At 42.8% G+C, this 21290-nt stretch overlaps 1 protein-coding gene across 1 annotated transcript in view; it reads left to right on the top strand.

The window, feature by feature from the left end:
- The window catches only part of LOC120048003 (ETS-related transcription factor Elf-1-like), a 76251-nt gene extending 56461 nt beyond the window's left edge, over positions 1–19790 (top strand). The window contains exons 3-9 of the mRNA XM_038993660.1: positions 8723–8894; positions 9094–9198; positions 9717–9872; positions 10612–10695; positions 12499–12691; positions 14013–14378; positions 14906–19790. Of these exons, the coding sequence (XP_038849588.1) occupies positions 8723–8894; positions 9094–9198; positions 9717–9872; positions 10612–10695; positions 12499–12691; positions 14013–14378; positions 14906–15695 (1866 nt within the window). The 3' untranslated portion in view covers positions 15696–19790. The remainder of the gene's footprint in view (positions 1–8722; positions 8895–9093; positions 9199–9716; positions 9873–10611; positions 10696–12498; positions 12692–14012; positions 14379–14905) is intronic.
- Positions 19791–21290: the final 1500 nt, after the last annotated feature.

Below are 21290 nucleotides of genomic sequence, written 5' to 3'. Positions count from 1 at the left end.
GAGAGCATTACGTCAATGACATTTCATCTTTTACAGTCAAGCACACAACAACAGCACCCTTTATTTTATACTTCCCAAGTGGTCTCGTGGCCCACTGTTGACCATTAGTGCTGACATCATGGAAAATCATTTTGCATGGACTCTGTTCTGAAAATGCAGATATTGTCTGTGAAGTTACTAGAACAGTCCCTGAACTCATAGCTATGTTCACATAGTTTAATTTTATGGTAATTAATGATTCAACCTAAAGCAGTTGTGTGTGGCATTGTGCTGTTAGTGTACTGTTAGTTCTCTGGTTAAAGTGTAGCATTGAGTGAATGTCGCCTTGGACTCCCTAGTCCCTCCGTGGGCTAAAAGCTGGAGTTCCCGGGGTTCAACCACAACAATGGAAACTAGTGCTTTAGAAGAGAGAGAGAAGTCTAACCCATAGAAATATAATTACTAAATTGGACAAGAATTACCAAAAAAGCAGAACCCTTATAATGTTCCACAACATAACAAAGACTATCTCAAGGGTAAAGGTAAAGTCCTACAACTCTGAACGTTGTTAGGCTATTCCATTAAAACCGATTTGGAAGTTTAAGTAAAAATGTTGTTACTTCCTTTCAGTATGGCTAAGTATTTGGCCACTAATTGTTTTCTAATGATTGAGAACTTGAATGAACTGTTTGGGCAGGACAAAGCATCCCAGATCATATGATAATCAGGCAATGAGCTGTAGTCTGCTGCCATCTCTTGGTTATTTTCAGAAACTGCTACTGAATTCATTTGTTTCCTCTGGCTATGAGAGTGTAATCAGGCTATAATACTTTGCACCATTTCATTAGAGCATTTTTGTTTGTTTGATATTTAGAATAGCTTAACCTGAAGTAAAAGACCTGCAAGCTAGGAGTCCTGCCTGCTCCATGTTTTTTTTCAAGCCGGGACTGGAGCTTTTAGGGCATGGGTCATGCCACAAATTCGGTGCCTTTTGAGATTTGTAACTTGGTGAAAAAAAACTTTTGATTTTACCTCATTTTAACATTCTGTCATAAAGAGCACATGTTCAACCTAATAAAATAACAGTTTTCCCATTTCATAGAAAATGACTATAGTAAGTGCCTATTTAGTGCCAAATAAAGTAACAGGGTTGACGATGTCATCTTAAATCAACCATGAATCCCCTTGTGACAGGGGGAATGGAAGCTTGTTGTGTGCAGCTGAGATGGGCATTTGAATGCAAGCTGAAGCTTCACAATAAAAAATAAACATTTCCACCACAAAACACCAGAAAATTTACAAATAGAGTAGAACCAGCTCACCTGCTTTTACACCATGATTTGGCTATTAGATGTTCAATATTTATTTTGAAAATAGTATTTAAAAGGGAATATTTTCATCATATTAAAAACGAGAGTTCAGTTCATGTAGCAAGATTGACCTTAAAATGAGAAACAAAAAAAACCTATCTTAAAATTCATCACTAATCACATAAAATAAATAATAATCTTTAGAAATGACTTTGTCAAAATAAAACAAATAATTAGAGCTTTACAATGATGATAAAAATGTGGAGACATTTTGGCGTTAAGTGGGTTAAAATTCCTGGAAGTCACAGAAGTGCACGGAGGGACATTTTGGCACTTAAGTCTTTATTCATATACATTTTTTTGATTTATTGAATTCTCAATGTGGTCTGTATTGAAGGGCACATTATTGAATATAACATGCTTTTCAATATTTGTGCACAATTTATACTTAAGATATCAAAGGGGCGCAAAAGACACTCATTTTGTGGAACCACCCACTTAATGGGAAAAAACTCACGGAAAGAGGTGCCATCCACACTGCTTCATGTTATGGTACTGTTGAAGACAGCAATATAACAGTGTGCTGAAGGAAAATAAAACTGTTTGTTTACTCCACAAGGACCTCACGCAATGAGAAATGAGAGAAGCTTGTTGTGTCCACATGTCCTGTCTGGATAACTGCCACATGTCCTGTCAGGATAACTGCCATGTCACATGGGTAGACCTACTGTAGACAGTGTTTCCCCTACCATTGTATAGGGCGATATGTATTTAAATAGACACTGGATGTTTGCTTGCAACCTGCCTGGAAAATAAGCTGGGAGAAACACTGGTGGAAGCGGTCAGTGTTCAAAGGGTTGCCAGGTGGGCTTGGTTGCCATACGCTACAGTTTCTTACACACTGAGCATACCAAACGTTAAGAACACCTCCCTAATATTTAGTTGCTCCCCCCCCATTTGCCCTCAGAACAGCCTCAATTCGTTGGGGCATGGACTCTATAAGGTGTCGAAAGCTTTCCACAGGGATGCTGGCCCATGTTGACTCCAATGATTCCCACAGTTGGGCTCCCGAGTGGCGCAGCGGTCTAAGGCTTTGCATCTCAGTTCTAGAGGCGTCACTACAGACCCTGGTTTGATCCCAGACTGTATCACAACCGGCCGTGATCGGGAGACCCATAGGGCGGCGCATAATTGACCCAGCGTCGTCCAGGTTGGAGGAGGGTTTGGCCAGGGTAGGCCGTCATTGCAAAATAAGAATTTGTTCTTAACTGACTTGTCAAGTTAAATTAAGGTTAAATAAAATAAAACATTTGGCTGGATATCCTTTGGGTGTTGGACCATTCTTGATACACACGGGAAACTGTTGAGCATGAAAAACCCAGCAGCATTGCAGTCCTTGACACAAACCGGCGCGCCTGTCACCTAGTACCATACCCCATTCAAAGGCACTTAAATATTTTGTCTTGCTTATTCACACTCTGAATGGCACACATGCACAATCCATTTCTCAATTGTCTCAAGGAATCCTTCTTTAACCTGTCTCCTCCCCTTCATCTACACTGATTGAAGTGGATTTAACAAGTTCCATCAATAAGGGATCATAGCATTCACCTGGTCAGTCTATGTCGTGGAAAGAGCAGGTGTTCTTAATGTTTTTTTTATACTCAAGTGTACTCAGTTTGGCCAGAGCTTTGGTAATTTCCTCTTCCCATGTTCAGAAATGTTGTGCTGGAAATGAGGGAGCGTGTCTGGAATCCCCAGTAACAAGACACAGGGGTATGAGGTATGAAAGGAGTGAATGGGTTGACAGTGTTCATGAGGTATGATACTGTAGGAGTGAATGGGTTAACTGGTCATTTATTTATAAAAAAATAAATAATAATTTCACCTTTATTTAACCACGTAGACCAGTTGAGAACAAGTTCTCATTTACAACTGCGACCTGGCCTAGATAAAGAAGTTACACATGGGATAAACAAACGTACAGTCAATAACACAATAGAAAGTATGGATATACAGTGTGTGCAAATGTAGAATGATTAGGGATGTAAGGCAATAAATAGGCCATAGTGGCGAAATAATTACAATTTAGCAATTAAACACTGGAGTGATAGATGTGCAGAAGATGAATGGCAAGTAGAGATACTGGGGTGCAAAGGAACAAAAAATTAATAACAATATGGGGATGAGGTAGTTGGGTGGGCTATTTACAGATGTGCTGTGTACAGGTGCAATGATCGGTAAGCTGATGCTTAAAGTCAGTGAGGGAGATATGAGACTCCAGCTTGAGTGATTTTTGCAATTCGTTCCAGTCATTGGCAGCAGAGAACTGGAAGGAAAGGCGGCCAATGGAGGAGTTGGCTTTGGGGATGACGAGTGTAATATACCTGCTGGAGCGCGTGCTACGGGTGGGTGCTGCTATGGTGACCAGTGAGCTGAGATAAGGCGGGGCTTTACCTTGCAAAGACTTAGATGACCTGGAGCCAGTGGGTTTGGCGACAAATATATATATATATATATTTTTCCACCTTTATTTAACCAGAGAACAAGTTGAGAACAAGTTCTCATTTACAATTGCGACCTGGCCAAGATAAAGCAAAGCAGTTCGACACATACAACAACACATGGAGTAAAACAAATATACAGTCTATAATACAGTAGAAAAATAAGTCTATATACAATTTGAGCAAATGAGGTGAGATAAGGGAGGTAAAGGCAAGAAAAGGCCATGGTGGCGAGGTAAATACAATATAGCAAGTAAAACACTGGAATGGTAGATTTGCAGTGGAAGAATGTGCAAAGTAGAAATAGAGATAATGGGGTGCAAAGGAGCAAAATAAATAAATACAGTAGGGGAAGAGGTAGTTGTTTGGGCTAAATTATAGAATGGCTATGTACAGCTGCAGTAATCTGTGAGCTGCTCTGACAGCTGGTGCTTAAAGCTAGTGAGGGAGATAAGTGTTTCCAGTTTCAGAGATTTTTGTAGTTCGTTCCAGTCATTGGCAGCAGAGAACTGGAAGGAGAGGCGGCCAAAGGAGGAGTTGGCTTTGGGGATGACCAGTGTAATATACCTGCTGGAGCGCGTGCTACGGGTGGGTGCTGCTATGGTGACCAGCGAGCTGAGATAAGGGGGGGCTTTACCTAGCAGGGTCTTGTAGATGACCTGGAGCCAGTGGGTTTGGCGACGAGTATGAAGCGAGGGCCAGCCAACGAGAGCATACAGGTCGCAGTGGTGGGTATTATATGTGGCTTCGGTGACAAAACAGATGGCACTGTGACTACATCCAATTTGTTGAGTAGAGTGTTGGAGGCTATTTTGTAAATTACATCGCCGAAGTCAAGGATCGGTAGGATAGTCAGTTTTACGAGTGTATGTTTGGCAACATGAGTGAAGGATGCTTTGTTGCAAAATAGGAAGCCGATTCTAGATTTAATTTGGGATTGGAGATGCTTAATGTGAGTCTGGAAGTAGAGTTTACAGTCTAACCAGCACCTAGGTATTTGTAGTTGTCCACATATTCCAAGTCAGAACCGTCCAGAGTAGTGATGCTAGTCGGGCGGGCAGGTGCACGGCAGCAATCGTTTGAAGAGCATTGAACCCTGTGGCACCCCCATAGAGACTGCCAGAAGTCCGGACAACAGGCCCTCCAATTTGACACACTGAACTCTATCTGAGAAGTAGTTGGTGAACCAGGTGAGGCAGTCATTTGAGAAACCAAGGCTATTGAGTCTGCCAATAAGAATGCGGTGATTGACAGAGTTGAAAGCCTTGGCAAGGTTGATGAAGACGGCTGCACAGTACTGTCTTTTATTGATGGCGGTTAGGATATCGTTTAGGACCTTGAGCGTGGCTGAGGTGCACCCATGACCAGCTCGAAAACCAGATTGCATAGTGTAGAAGGTATGGTGGGATTCGAAATGGTCGGTGATCTGTTTATTAACTTGGCTTTCAAAGATTTTAGAAAGGCAGGGCAGGATGGATATGGGTCTGTAACAGTTTGGGTCTAGATGACCGCGGCAGCTTTCCGATCTTTGGGGATCTCAGACGATACGAAAGAGAGGTTGAACAGGCTAGTAATAGGGATTGCAACAATTTCGGCAGATAATTTTAGAAAGAGAGGGTCCAGATTGTCTAGCCCAGCTGATTTGTAGGATCCAGATTTTGGATTTGGGTGAAGGAGAAGCGGGGGGGGGGGGGGGGGGGGGCTTGGGCAAGTTGCTGCAGGGGGTGCTGAGCTGTTGGCCATGGAGAGGTAGCCAGGTGGAAAGCATGGCCAGACGTAGAAAAATGCTTATTGAAATGATCGATTATCATAGATTTATCGGTGGTGACAGTGTCCCCTAGCCTCAGTGCAGTGGGCAGCTGGGAGGAGGTGGTCTTATTCTCCATGGACTTTACAGTGTCCCAAAACTTTTTGGAATTAGTGCTACAGGATGCAAATTTATTTTTGAAAAAGCTAGCCTTAGCTTTCCTAACTGACTGAGTATATTGGTTCCTAACTTGCCTGAAAAGTTGCATATCGCGGGGGCTATTCGATGCTAATGCAGAAGCCACAGGATGTTTTTGTGCTGGTCAAGGGCAGTCAAGTCTGGGGTGAACCAAGGGCTATATCTGTTCTTAGTTGAATTTTTTTTGAATGGGGCACGCTTATTTAAGATGGCGAGGAAAGCACTTTTAAAGAGCAACCAGGCATCCTCTACTGATGGGATGAGGTCAATATCCTTCCAGGATACCCGGGCCAGATCAATTAGAAAGGCCTGCTCGCTGAAGTGTTTTAGGGAGCGTTTGACAGTGATGAAGAGTGGTCGTTTGACCTCAAACCCATTACGCACGCAGGCAATGAGGCAGTGATCACTGTGATCCTGCTTGAAGACAGCAGAGGTGTATTTAGAGGGCAAGTTGGTCAGGATGATATCTAAGAGGGTGCCCATGGTTATGGATTTAGGGTTGTACCTGGTAGGTTCCTTGATAATTTGTCTGAGATTGAGGGCATCTAGCTTAGATTGTAGGACGTCCGGGGTGTTAAGCATATCCCAGTTTAGGTCACCTAACAGTACGAACTCTGAGGATAGATGGGGGGCAATCAATTCACATATGGTGTCCAGGGCACAGCTGGGGGCTGAAGGTGGTCTATAAGAAGCGGCAACGGTGAGAGACTTGTTTCTGGAAAGGTGGATTTATAGAAGTAGAAACTTGAATTGTTTGGGCACAGATCTGGATAGTATGACAGAACTCTGCAGGCTATCTCTGCAGTAGATTGCAACTCCGCCCCCTTAGAACTGCCAATCTTGTTGGAAGATGTTATAGTTACGGATGAAAATTTCAGGATTTTTGGTGGACTTCCTAAGCCATGATTCAGACACGGCTAGGACATCAGGGTTGGTGGAGTGTGCTAAAGCAGTGAATAAAACAAACTTAGGGAGGAGGCTTCTGATGTTAACATGCATGAAACCAATGTTTTTACAGTTACAGATGTCAACAAATGAGAGCGCCTGGGGAATGGGAGTGGTGCTGGGGGCTGCAGGGTCTGGGTTAACCTCTACATCACCAGAGGAACAGAGTAGGATAAGGGTACGGCTAAAGGCTATAAGAACTGGTCCTATAGTGTGTTCGGAACAGAGAGTAAAAGGAGCAGATTTCTGGGTGCGGAAGAATAGATTCAAGGCATAATGTACAGACAAGGGTATGGTAGGATGTGAGTACAGTGGAGGTAAACCTAGGCATTGAGTGACGATGAGAGAGATTTTGTCTCTAGAGGCACCAGTTAAGCCAGGTGAGGTCACCGCATGTGTTGGGGATGGAACAAAAGGGCTATCTAAGGCATATTGGGCAGGGCTGGGGGCTCTACAGTGAAATAAGACAATAATCACTAACCAAAACAGCAATAGACAAGGCATATTGACATTAGGGAGAGGCATGTGTAGCCGAGTGATCATAGGGTCCAATGAGTAGCACTAGATGAGTCAGGGAGCCAATTCAGTAGTCGCTACTACGCTAGGTGAGCTGGAGACACGGCGATTCAGTCAGCTAGCGGGCTGGGGATAGCAGATGGGCCTCAGGCGACGTCGCAATGGAAGAGCCTATTGAAACCACCTCGGACGGTTACGTCGGCAGACCAGTAGTGATGGATCGGCGGGGCTTCTTGTCGGCAGTAAAGGGTCCAGTCCAATTGACAAAAGAGGTATTGTAGCCCAAGAATTGGCTGGTGGACCTCTTTGGCTAGCCAGGAGATGGGCCTAGCTCGAGGCTCGCTCCAGGCTAACTGGTGCTTGCTTCGGGACAGAGACGTTAGCCAGGAGTAGCCACTCGGATAGCAGCTACTCGGATAGCAGCTAGCTAGCTGCGATGATTCGATGTAACGGTTCAGAGCTTGCGGTTGGAATCCGGAGATGTGGTAGGGAAAAAGCATTCTGATATTCTTCAAAAATATATATGTAGCGTTATTACCAGCAGTTTGTCAATTCTTGTTAGGATGAGGCCATGTTGGTCACATGAGAAATATGGGTTGTCTGTCTGTCTGTCTGTCTGTCTGTCTGTCTGTCTGTCTGTCTGTCTGTCTGTCTGTCTGTCTGTCTGTCTGTCTGTCTGTCTGTCTGTCTGTCTGTCTCTCTCTGTTTGTTTTTCTCTCTCTGTCTCTCTCTCTGTCTGTTTTCCTCTCTCTCTCTCTCTCTCTCTCTCTCTCTGTTTTCCTCTCTCTGTCTCTCTCTCTCTCTGTCTGTCTCTCTGTCTGTTTTTCTCTCTGTCTCTCTGTCTGTTTTTCTCTCTCTGTCTCTCTCTCTGTCTTGTTTTCCTCTCTCTGTCTGTTTTTCTCTCTCTGTCTCTCTCTCTGTCTGTTTTTCTCTCTCTGTCTGTTTTTCTCTCTGTCTCTCTCTGTCTGTTTTCCTCTCTGTCTGTTTTTCTCTCTCTGTCTCTCTCTCTGTCTGTTTTTCTCTCTCTGTCTGTTTTTCTCTCTCTGTCTCTCTCTCTCTGTCTGTTTTTCTCTCTCTGTCTGTTTTTCTCTCTCTGTCTGTTTTTCTCTCTCTGTCTGTTTTTCTCTCTCTGTCTCTCTCTCTGTCTGTTTTCCTCTCTCTCTTTCTTTCTCTCTCTTTCTTTTTCTCTCTCTCTTTCTTTCTCTCTGTGTAAGTAGTTCCTTTTGTTCAGCTGCATAGGGATCAAGCCAATGTGTGAGATATACCAGAGCAACTGTAAAAGCACAGTGTATAAGTCTACATTAACTTTACAAAGGATATACGATAAAAACCAAGCAAAAGACATGTCATTCTGTGGTCTAACATCTGTGGTCTAACGTCTGTGGCCTGTGGTCTAACGCCTGTGGTCTAACGTCTGTGGTCTAACGTCTGTGGTCTAACGTCTGTGGTCTAACGTCTGTGGTCTAAGTCTGTGGTCTAACAACTGTGGTCTCTGTCTTCTGTTGGCCTCTCTGTGTGTCCAGCTGGATGATCCGTCCGTGTTCCCAGCAGTCATCGTGGAACAGGTGCCCGCTGCTGACCTCATGCAGGTCTACTCGGGCATGGAGTCGGATGAGGTGACCAACGGCATTATGGTGGACAACACTGTACATGTGATGGAGGAGCCCATTATGGTCGGAGACGTGGGCCTCTCAGGTGAGGGGGAGGAGGGCATGATACTTTACACAAGCATGCATGCCTAGGGGGTAAGAGCTAGGAGTTGATTCCGGACAGGGCCTGGTATTATCTAAATTACCTAGAATTCACCCTTATTGATTGTAATATCCTTTCAAGATTGTCTCTAAAGCTGTCTGTTTCTTGTTCTGATGACAATCCCTGTCTGATTGGCCAGTAGAAACGACGGTATCGGGCACAGAGGATAACATGGAGACCAATGAGGCTGCGGCAGCCCTTCTTAACATGGAGTCACCAAACAACATTCTGGATGAGAAACGCATGAGTACGAATTCTGTTCTGTTGTTGCTTCTCTCTAGGAGGAGGTTAGGGGAAGGAGTATTTTTTGTATATGTTGGTACCACATGTGTATTAACTGAATCCAACTTCTACCCCAGAGCAATTATCTTGTGGGTTTTATTTTATCTGACCTAGTATTGATTCCGTGCTCTTTTCAAGATTCTATTCTGGATTTTCAATTTCTTTACCTTTGATATTGAGTACTGCATTGTTGAGGAAGAGCTTGTAAGTAAGCATTTTACCATACTGTTTACACCTGTTTTATCCTGTGGAGGTGATAATTACATTTTGATTTGATTTATCCCTTTCAAAACATATGGTTAAAACCTGCACATTTTTGATGAAGGCTATTTGTATTCAGTTTAATTTGTATGCGGTTTCATTTGTAGTATTTCCACTAACTCCTGTCATTATCTCTGGCTGTTGCTTTAGTTCAGTCTCACAATAATATTACAGAACTGGGAGTCATATTGAGTGTACTACTGTTTTCTCTTGTTGTTGTAGTTCATACGTACGGGACCATGTTGGAGTCTGACTACACCTACATCCACCTGCGGCCGGAGCCCAACGGCTGCATGGATGTATCGCTGGACGATGAAACATCCTCCATGGACGAGATCCCTCAGAAGAGCGTGTCCAAACCACAGAGGAAAACCAAAGGTACTGCAGGGGTTCTACTGGAATGTAGGGAGCAGTGTTACAACACATGATTTAGTCTTGTTTTTAATCTTCTATATGAAGATGTTCCACTTACTCTCATGTTTCGAAGAGATATGCGTTTAAGCGTTACACAGGAGTACCTTGGAAACCTTATTAACCATAGCTTATAGCCTTATTAACCACAGTTTCTAGCCTTATTAACCATATCTTATTATAGCCTTATTAACCACAGTTTATAGCCTTATTAACCATAGCTTATAGCCTTAATAGCTTTATTAACCATAGTTTACAGCCTAATTAACCATAGCTTATAGCCTTATTAACCATAGCTTACAGCCTTATTAACCATAGTTTATAGCCTTATTAACCATAGTTTGCAGCCTTATTAACCATAGTTTATAGCCTTATTAACCATAGTTTGCAGCCTTATTAACCATAGTTTACAGCCTTATTAACCATAGCGTATAACCTTATTAACCATAGCGTATAGCCTTATTAACCATAGTTTACAGCCTTATTAACCATAGCTTATAGCCTTATTAACCATAGCTTATTGCCTTATTAACCATAGCTTATTGCCTTATTAACCATAGTTTATAGCCTTATTAACCATAGCTTATAGCCTTAATATTATCAAATTGTTCATAATACAGTGCTGACATTTTTTTTATTCAGTCAATAACAGGGATGTGCTTAATTGGGTGTCACAGTGTTGACCTTTACCCTTTTCCTGTCTTAGTGCGCAAGCCTCGGCCGGTGCGTCCCTGCTCCCCCATTACCACTCCCAACCTGCCACTCAAGAAGAAGAGCAAGGAGGGCAAAGGTGAGCGTTCATCTCAACCAGCTCAGCTCTCAAAAAGAAGCCAATCAAGGTCTCTCTTGGGTCCTTCTCAATCAGCTTTCTTCTTGAAAAAATAGCCAATCGAAATCAAGTTCTCTCCTGGGCCCTTCTCAATCAGCTTGTTTATTGAAAAAACAGCCAATTGAAATCAAGGTATCTCCTGGTTCCTTCTGTAAGCTACTGTGCATGTTTCTGCTTGTAGAGTGGTGCAATCAGCAACCGGCAACCAGCAGCCCCTGTAGTCCAGTTGGGTTGGACCTCAGCCTGCTAATTGACTAGCTGCTCTCAACGTGCTGTGTTTCCCTGGGAAATAAGTGATTGCGCGCTGAGGGTACATTGATGAACTACTGATAAAACCCCTTTCCCCTCTCCTTGTGTGTGTCCCCTTCCACGTCACATAGAGATAGGGAGAGGGGGTTGGTTCAGCCGCACACATATACATTATGTTGTCACGGTGGCTGCTGGAGGGGTTGCTGTTTTTAACTCATTCTGGCCTAACTGTTTCTCAAACAAGAGTCATCAACTGCCAGAGCCCCATCCAATGCATTTATTTTCCAAGCCTAGGTACATACACACCAGACGAGAATGGCACATTTATTTATTTAGGTTATGAGGAGGGAATACTGCAATTACATCTCTGCCTATTTCTGTTTAAGTAAAATCTGCAATGCTAAATGAGTTATGGACAGGTGTAGCAGAACTACAAGCTCACACGTACTGTATTAGACTGACATGTACTGTATTAGACTGACATGTACTGTATTAGACTGACATGTACTGTATTAGACTGACATGTACTGTATTAGACTGACATGTACTGTATTAGACTGACATGTACTGTATTAGACTGACACGTACTGTATTAGACTGACATGTACTGTATTAGACTGACACGTACTGTATTAGACTGAGACACGTACTGTATTAGACTGACACGTACTGTATTAGACTGACACGTACTGTATTAGACTGACATGTACTGTATTAGACTGACATGTACTGTATTAGACTGACACGTACTGTATTAGACTGACATGTACTGTATTAGACTGACATGTACTGTATTAGACTGACATGTACTGTATTAGACTGACATGTACTGTATTAGACTGACACGTACTGTATTAGACTGACATGTATTGTATTAGACTGACATGTACTGTATTAGACTGACACGTACTGTATTAGACTGACACGTACTGTATTAGACTGACACGTACTGTATTAGACTGACATGTACTGTATTAGACTGACATGTACTGTATTAGACTGACATGTACTGTATTAGACTGACACGTACTGTATTAGACTGACACGTATTGTATTAGACTGACATGTACTGTATTAGACTGACACGTACTGTATTAGACTGACACGTACTGTATTAGACTGACATGTACTGTATTAGACTGACATGTACTGTATTAGACTGACATGTACTGTATTAGACTGACATGTATTGTATTAGACTGACATGTACTGTATTAGACTGACACGTACTGTATTAGACTGACATGTACTGTATTAGACTGACATGTACTGTATTAGACTGACATGTACTGTATTAGACTGACATGTACTGTATTAGACTGACATGTACTGTATTAGACTGACACGTACTGTATTAGACTGACATGTACTGTATTAGACTAACATGTACTGTATTAGACTGACATGTACTGTATTAGACTGACATGTACTGTATTAGACTAACATGTACTGTATTAGACTGACATGTACTGTATTAGTTAAAACTGTGAATTGCTCCTTTCTCCCCCCATGTAGGGAATACCATCTACCTATGGGAGTTCCTCCTGGCCCTGTTGCAGGACAAGAACACCTGTCCCAAGTACATCAAGTGGACACAGAGGGAGAAGGGCATCTTTAAGCTGGTGGACTCCAAGGCTGTTTCCAAACTGTGGGGCAAACACAAGAACAAACCTGACATGAACTATGAAACCATGGGTAGGGCACTCAGGTGAGAGGAATGACACACATGGTGTTGGCGTACATCACAGACATCACAGACATACAGTTACGAAGGCTACCACTCTAAAATGTCTGTGGCCCTGTTGCAGTAAATAGTTAAATGTCTGTGACCCTGTTGCAATAAATAGTTCAATGTCTGCGGCCCTGTTGCAGTAAATAGTTAAATGTCTGTGGCCCTGTTGCAATAAATAGTTAAATGTCTGTGGCCCTGTTGCAATAAATAGTTCAATGTCTGCGGCCCTGTTGCAATAAATAGTTCAATGTCTGCGGCCCTGTTGCAGTAAATAGTTAAATGTCTGTGGCCCTGTTGCAATAAATAGTTAAATGTCTGTGGCCCTGTTGCAATAAATAGTTCAATGTCTGCGGCCCTGTTGCAATAAATAGTTCAATGTCTGCGGCCCTGTTGCAATAAATAGTTCAATGTCTGTGGCCCTGTTGCAGTAAAAAGTTAAATGTCTGTGGCCCTGTTGCAGTAAATTGTTAAATGTCTGTGGCCCTGTTGCAGTAAATAGTTAAATGTCTGTGGCCCTGTTGCAGTAAAAAGTTAAATGTCTGTGGCCCTGTTGCAGTAAATAGTTAAATGTCTGTGGCCCTATTGCAGTAAATAGTTAAATGTCTGTGCCCCTGTTGCAGTAAATAGCTAAATGTCTGTGGCCTTGTTGCAGTAAATAGCTAAATGTCTGTGGCCCTGTTGCAGTAAATAGCTAAATGTCTGTGGCCTTTTTGCAGTAAATAGCTAAATGTCTGTGGCCTTTTTGCAGTAAATAGCTAAATGTCTGTGGCCTTTTTGCAGTAAATAGCTAAATATCTGTGGCCTTTTTGCAGTAAATAGCTAAATGTCTGTGGCCTTTTTGCAGTAAATAGCTAAATGGAAAATGAAGTAGGTGCTTCTAGATAATATAGACAACAAACTGCAGTATGTTGTGTTGTACCGACATAATACAATCTTATCTCACCTGCATCCCCTTCTCCTCTTGAAGGCAGTATTATAACATCAGTGTCTGTTATGAAACATAACTGAGAAAAATATTGAATACAGCGAGCAAGGCACTCAGACCCCAAACATCCTTTGTACCAGGAGTTTAAGTCACATCTCTCAGGTCAACATTATCAAGGACCAAGGCATAAAATAAATATTCACTGACACTTTATTCAAAGTGGACCTTATTCAAGCCACGGTCATGATCATTCAAAATGCAGGCTGGCAGGGTAGAAAGGAAAGTTCTCCATTGAAGTCAATGGTGAAAAGTGCTGAAACTTCATGTTTATTCAATGCCACAAACATCTTACCTTACCTGTCCCTACCTAAGGTATTACTACCAGCGTGGTATCCTGGCTAAGGTGGAGGGTCAGCGGCTGGTCTACCAGTTTAAAGACATGCCTCCTGACCTAGTGGTGATTGACGACGAGGACCCATGCCCCGACCTCACCTCTGGCTACGGGGGCCAGCGCCCCAGCCACCACGGCCGGGGAGGCTCCAGAGGGGGGCAGGGTAAAATCCATGCCCATGGGCACCGTCCTATATCGGTAAAACAAGTGAAGAGAGAGCCCATTGATATGGATGGAGGGCTGTACCATGAGGTCAATGGTAAACAGGCAGAACACATGATCCAGACGGTCCACGTGCTGCAGCCCAACCAGAGGGCGGCTGTGCCGGCCTCCACACACACTTTGAGGTGAGAGATAGATGGCAACCTGGCATACGTACACACACGCACATTCATACATGCACATGCATATCCATACACACACACAGATTTTGAAAGCTCATATATAATGCCAGTATGTAACATAAAGCTAATTTTATGCCTAAAGATATGTTCTATACTATATTATAAACTGGGTGGTTTGAGCCCTGAATGCTGATTGCCTGAAAGTTTGACAAAACATTTATTTTTACTCCTCTAATTACGTTGGTAACCAGTTTATAATAGCAATAAGGCACCTCAGGGGTTGGTGGTATATGGCCAATATAACACGGCTAAGGGCTGTATCCAGGCATGCCGCGTTGCATATTGGCCATATACAACACCCCCTCTGGCTTTATTGCTTAACTATATCATACTAGAATAGTGTTCTATTAAAAGTGTGTGTCTGAACCTGACTGTAAAGCACTTTGTGTCAACTGCTGATATAGAAAGGGTTTTATAAAATACATTTAATTGGTTGATTGATTGAGCTGATCTCCTCTCTCTCTCCTCAGGACCATCAACATGCCTACCTCCGTCCCCATGGTCCTGACGTCTTCCGGCCAGCTGCAGCCCCTCCTGTCCAACGGTGACTCGTCCAGCCACTCCTCCCAGCCCAGGGTCATCCTCCACACCGTCCCCTCTACCACGGCGGGGGGCAAGGATGTCCTCACCATCCAGACGGCCTCCCTGGCCACCGGGACGGGCAGCCTCCAGGATCACCATCAGCACCCCCAGTTCCTTGTCACCAGCCTGGGCTCCACTACCACCACGGGGGTCCTCAGCTCCACCACGGCCTCCCTCAACGGCCTTCCCCGCATGGTCACTCTCAACGCGGCCACCGGTCAGACCATGGTGGCCCAGCAGCCTGGTACCGTCATTGCTACGGTCCTCAAGTCCTCCAGCGGTGGCGAGCTCCTCCATGGCCTGCACGGCATCAAGGAGGAGATGCTGGACCCCTACTACCTGCAGTCAATGGTTAATGGAGACCCGTCGTTTGGCAAGGAGGAGATGGAGGCAGGGGAAGCAGAGCTCACCTACAGGACTGTGATCATCGGGAAGAACCAAAGCCTTGGACCGAGCCAGGGGGAGATTGGAAGCGAGTCTCCAGTGAACGGATACTTTTCCCAGGGAAGCAGCCCCAGTGAGGGCCTGACCCCCGTGGAGGAGCTAGAGGTGCGCGGGGAGATGGCCCTGCAACCGGAGCACATGGTGGGGGTCAAGGGGCTCCAGGAGCTGCCAGAGATCACCGTCCACCTCCCAGCCTCCTTCATCCAGATCAAGGCAGAACCCACAGAGGTCTAGTAGACCACAAGCTAACCTTTATTGTCATGAGTCTTGTCCTGGAGGCAGAACTGAGTGATTTCCGCTAGATGGGCCAGCTGAAAAGTCCAAATTGGCTCTATCATAAAAATTAAGGAAGACAAAAATGAGCTTTTTGATCATAATTTAGGGTTAGACATTAGGATTAGCAGTGTGGTTAAGATTAGGTTTTTATTTTACCTTTATTTGAACAGGGAGTCACCATTGAGACCAGGGTTTCTTTAACAAGGGAGCCATGCACATACTATTCATAAGACAAAATCGAATTGAAATCAGATACAATGTAAAACAAACTAAAATACAGCACAACACAAATATTCAAGAAAAACAGTTACATTCCTTAGTAAGAAGTTCCCCAATTTAATATTTGCAATTGCCCGAGCGGCACTACAACATCCAATTGTAATGTATTGTGAAGTTGGTTCCAGCAATGAGGTGTATTAAAACTAAAAGAGGATTTACTTAGTTCTGTGGAGACCACAAGGAACCTCAAGAGTTTGGTATCTCCTGATTTAAACTTTATATCATGTTTTATACTTTAACAACGAAGTGAGGTAAGTTGGAAGCTTGTGTAGTAGAGCTTTGTAAACAAGAAGGTAGTAATGAAGTGATATATGGGACGTTAATGAGGACCAGCCAACCTTTTGATACAGGATGCAGTGATGAGTAATAAAACTGTCACCTATGAAAAAAAAATGAATGGCACTATGGTAGACAGCATTCACAGGTTTAAGAGTAGTGGCTGCGGCAATCTGGTAAATGGTGTCACCATAGTCAAGAACTGTCAGGAAAGTTGACTGTACAATCTGCTTCCTGCTATTTAGGGAGAGGCAAGATCTAGTTAGAAAAACCACTTTTTTAAACTATCTCATTCGTATGTTTTTGTCAATCCAAATGTTCAGATATTTATAGGCGGGAATCTGATCGATGGGAGAACCATCCAATGGATAACTATGTAGTCCATCAGGTTAAGGTTAGGTTTAAAATCTGATTTTACGACTTCGTGGCTGTTCCAGCTAGTGCCCACTCTGCAGAGCTGCCTCCAGGGCAAGATTCATGACAAAAAAATGCCAACCAGCTAATAGGCCTGGACTCTCCATCTAAGCTGGACTATGGAATCAACATAAAGAAAGACTACCCAAAGGGCAATTCCATCACTTTTCAACCTCATTTTCATTGTCTCCAGCACAATACCATTGTCTACATATGTGAAAATGGCGCATTTGTACGTTTTGTGGAAACAAATATAAAGTTAAAGGGTTCTACCCAACATCATCAAAAGTTAACACATTTAGGACCTTTCTTCTTATCTTTTTAACCACAGATCATAGAAACATGCTGTTTTCACATATCTAGACACTGGTATGGTGCTGGAGATGATGAATATGAGGTTGAAAAGTGGTACAATGTCTTTTTAACAAAGTTTCCTTGTTCTTATCCCGTTGATAATCTTATTTTGAAAAGCGCTGGATTTTTAAATGTGGAGCGACAAACAGAGACCAAACGTTGGCCCCTGCCGGATGTTTTTGCTTACTCATTGATGTTGTGATCACGTGCCCAAATTTCAACATCAAGGGATTGTTTTGTGATGTGTTGTTGAAGGCTCCATAGTTCGATAGGCCCTCACTCGGATCAATCTACCTACCTACCTTGCTACTGTCAGTAGACCCGCCCCCTTCCCAAACCTGTCCCCACCAGGAGAACAGCCATTGGATAACCAGGGATCTACCCCACCACATGTGCCAGTTAGATTAGTAAATGTTCTACCTACCAGTACATCTCATCAGACTTGTGTCAATGCTAACAGACAAAAACAGCAAACCAAAAACAGGAGATGGGAACTCATGTGGGAGAATGCAATGAAATCAGACTTGATGAGCAGAAAATGTGTCATTTCTACATGCCGTCTCCACTTTTTTTTTAAGGAAGAATGACGGAAACGCACCTTACTGACCTTTAATGGAAGAGTGCCTTATACGTAAAGGTAAAACAGTTCAAACTCTTGATTGGAAAAGTCTGTGAGGGGGAAAAAAATGACGGTTCAGATTGTTTTGACTCAAACGATTGTGACTTATCCGGAGTTTCCTCCATATCTCCCCATATTATAAGGTTGTCGATAAGGTGTGCTTTCCCCTCCATTACTCATCGCCTTACAGCAATGTGTTACTATGGAAATGGGCATTTCCTGTCCCCTTGGACAGTCCAATCACAAACCTGTTTGTATATAGCTGCAGACTTGATGCAGGGAGAGAGAGAGAGAGAGAGCGAGAGAAAATACGGAGGAAAAATAAAATAGATTTTACTAGCCTCCTATCTTCCCATTAAGGCCTTTAATCCTGTTTATATGAAATGGAATATATATAAATATATATAAAATAATAATATACTATTGAGATTCAATTTAAGGCCACAAATGTATTTATTTTGTGAATTTCTAAATTCTGTATAAAAAGGCACATTTGTTTGTTATTTACATATGGAAAACACGAGGGATAATATACAAAGTATATGAAATCAAATAACAGGAAGCTCATATGTCGGTGAAATTTTTTTCCGAAAAGCTGATATGTTTTTTTTTAAGCATTCCATATAATCAGCGCAGCATTGATGATGATACTTTCTCTGTTTTGGACTCAAAGTGGTTTGCCCCGATGCAAATGATGGTCTCTATAAATATCTCTATCCTGTGTCATTTAAACATTGTGTTGTATGTGCTTTGGTTCTTCTTCCCTTTGTACAGCGGACATGCCTCTAGCCTTATTCAACAGTCAAGCAGTAGAGATCAGTTGGTTAGATTCACACACTCCTGTCCAGTTAATTTGGTCATTTGGTCTCAATCAGGTCCTCTGGGACCTCTCCTAACCCAGTTATTTCGTGACGCAAATTGTGACTGAACACCGGTGTTTTCCTCCCTACTTCTATGCATTTACAATTCTGGTGCTCCGCTCCTAGCTCTTGGTCTTTGGTCAGACTGGTGTCTGTGCTCTTTTTATTGGGTGTCCCAGTTTTGTTAAGGACCTGAGACGTCAGGGTCTCTGAATGGCCATGATAGCCTGCAAATGCTAGTGTAAGTAAACCAATATTTATCCTGAGCGCTATCGTGGCTAAATGACTTGTATTTTTTTCACTGGAGCTGGAGTGAGCAACAGACCATCTGAACTCTAGCTCAGCATCTGAGGACAAGCTTTAATGCTAATTTCAGGGGAAATGGAGAGTCTGTGACGTGACTTCCGCTTTTGGACATTAACAAGGTGACACTCCATCTTAACTCCTCCACATTTACGGAATTGTTTCAACAGTGCAGAAGAGAACCTCCCATCATTTTTTCCTTCTCAAAAGGTCCAGAAAGAAACGCCGCTCAGGCATTTATTTTACGCCTGCTTCGTTAGGTTATGCTGCTTAGGTTAGGCTACTTTTTAGAACGTGTGCCCAGGCATCAGTCTTATGTCAACCAAAGGGCTCTCTGTGTTGACAATCTGAATGTTGTACAGTACAAAGTTATGAAAAGTTGTGACAATCAATGCTCTCTAGGGTTACAAAAAGTACCAAAACAGTCTGTGGTGTTGATAATTGACTGCAATGAACTCTGTGGGTGGGGTTGACTGGATTTTCCTGCTTACAGACGCTGATGTTGTACATACAGGTATTTTCTTTTTTAAGCACTGTTGTATGTGAGATGTTGGCGTCTGTCCGCGCTGTCTGTCCGATCATTACGTTTTCCTTTGTCTTGGGTTTTCTGTGGTTTCCTCCTATGCTGTAACTAGATTAGATTTTTTAAAGAAAGAACATTTAGGCCCAGTGCAGTCAAAGCGTTATTTTCCTGTGTTTTATATATATTTCCACACTATGTGGTTGGAATAATACTGTGAAATTTTGAAAATGATGATAATGCCCTTTTAGTGTAAGAGGTGTTTGAAAAGACCACCTGAAATTTCTGCCTGTTTTGGTGGGATAGAGTCTTGGCCTGCCTGATAACATCACCAGGCAGTAAATTAGTTAATAGACCAATAAGCAAGAGTTCCAATCCTCTCTGCCAATAACAGCTAGTTTTCAGTTTTCCCCACTCAGAACACTCCCAGACAGTCCTATCAAAATTCTTGCTTGAAAAATTGCTCTTTGCTAAGAATCTATTTTTGTTTCTTTTTGACCATTTTAATTAAAAACAATCACAGTAAAGTACTTAATTGTTACCCAGAAATTATTTTGGTATTGAGATGAAAACGGCTGCATTGGACCTTTTTAATAATAAAACACATTTTGCTTATATTCCGCTTCAGTGTTTATTCTATATACACTGAGTATACTAAACATTAGGAACACCTTCCTAATTGCGTTGTACCCCCCCCCCCCCCCCCCCCCCCCTTTTCCCTCAGAACAGTCTCAATTCATCGGGGCATGGACTCTGGGATGCTGGCCCATGTTGACTGCAATGCTTCCCAAGGTTGTGTCAAGTTGGCTGGAAGTCCTTTGGGTGGTGAACCATTCTTGATTCACACGGGAAACTGTTGAGTGTGAAAAACCCAGCAGCATTGCAGTTCTTGACACAAGCTGGTGTGCCTGGCACGTACTACCATACCCCGTTCAAAGGCACTTAAATCTTTTATCTTGCCCACCCTCTGAATGGCACTCATACACAATCCATGTCTCTTTTTTAAATTATTCTTTAACCTGTCTCCACCCCTTCATCTACACTCTGATCGAATTGGATTTAACAAGTGATGTCAATGAGGGATCATAGCTTTCACCTGGATTCACCTGGTCAGTCTGTCATGGAAAGAGTCATGTTTTGTATACTCAGTGTAATAGCCTGGAATCCAAACTGATTCCGCTACTTTTAACATCAGTCCGGCATTCAGTCTGGTTTAACCAGGCTATCAATATGACATGAAACAATATTATAGCTTTGCATTCAAACTGATGCACACTTTTTTTCAGTCTGGTTTAACCAGGTTGTCAATATGATATAAGACAATTAAAATAGTGTGGACAGGCTGTTTTGAAAACTGGGACTGACTGATAAAATAATTATACTATTACCTTGTCTCCTCTTTGATGAGCGTATTAACACACACTTTCACACAAGGTCAAATCAAACAGATGTCGGTGTGCTGCTCTCAGTATATCTTCCTCCACTGTCTCTGTCCCTATACCAGGCTCCAACCAGTGATCCTCTGCTCACAAACATACATAACCGTCCTCCCTGACAACATACCAACCGATTGAGCTATACCAAAGGTACCAATTGGATAGGTCCATCGGCTATAGTTCAAGCGATAGTTCTTTACTCCGTAACTCCATAACACATCTTGCTTAAAGGGAGCTCTGATGAGGGTCAGGATGTTTCCAGCCATATGTCCCTCTTCCACGTCTGTTGCTGTAAAAACAACAGAAAACCGCGGGCCTGCTAGTCCTACTGCAGCAAAAAAAAACGACAGCAACGTCTACAATATGTCTACATGAAACAAACTGGCAACAATTGAGATTTGAGCAATAATAAGCTGTTCATTGGTGCAACTGACGCTACGAATCGTGCTCAGGAGACAGACAGACAAACCAGTCTGTTCTAGATAATAGCAG

The sequence above is a fragment of the Salvelinus namaycush genome, chromosome 5 (assembly GCF_016432855.1).
Source record: "Salvelinus namaycush isolate Seneca chromosome 5, SaNama_1.0, whole genome shotgun sequence".
In the NCBI taxonomy this organism is placed as follows: Eukaryota; Metazoa; Chordata; class Actinopteri; order Salmoniformes; family Salmonidae; genus Salvelinus; species Salvelinus namaycush.
This window is presented reverse-complemented; position numbering and strand designations above follow the sequence as displayed.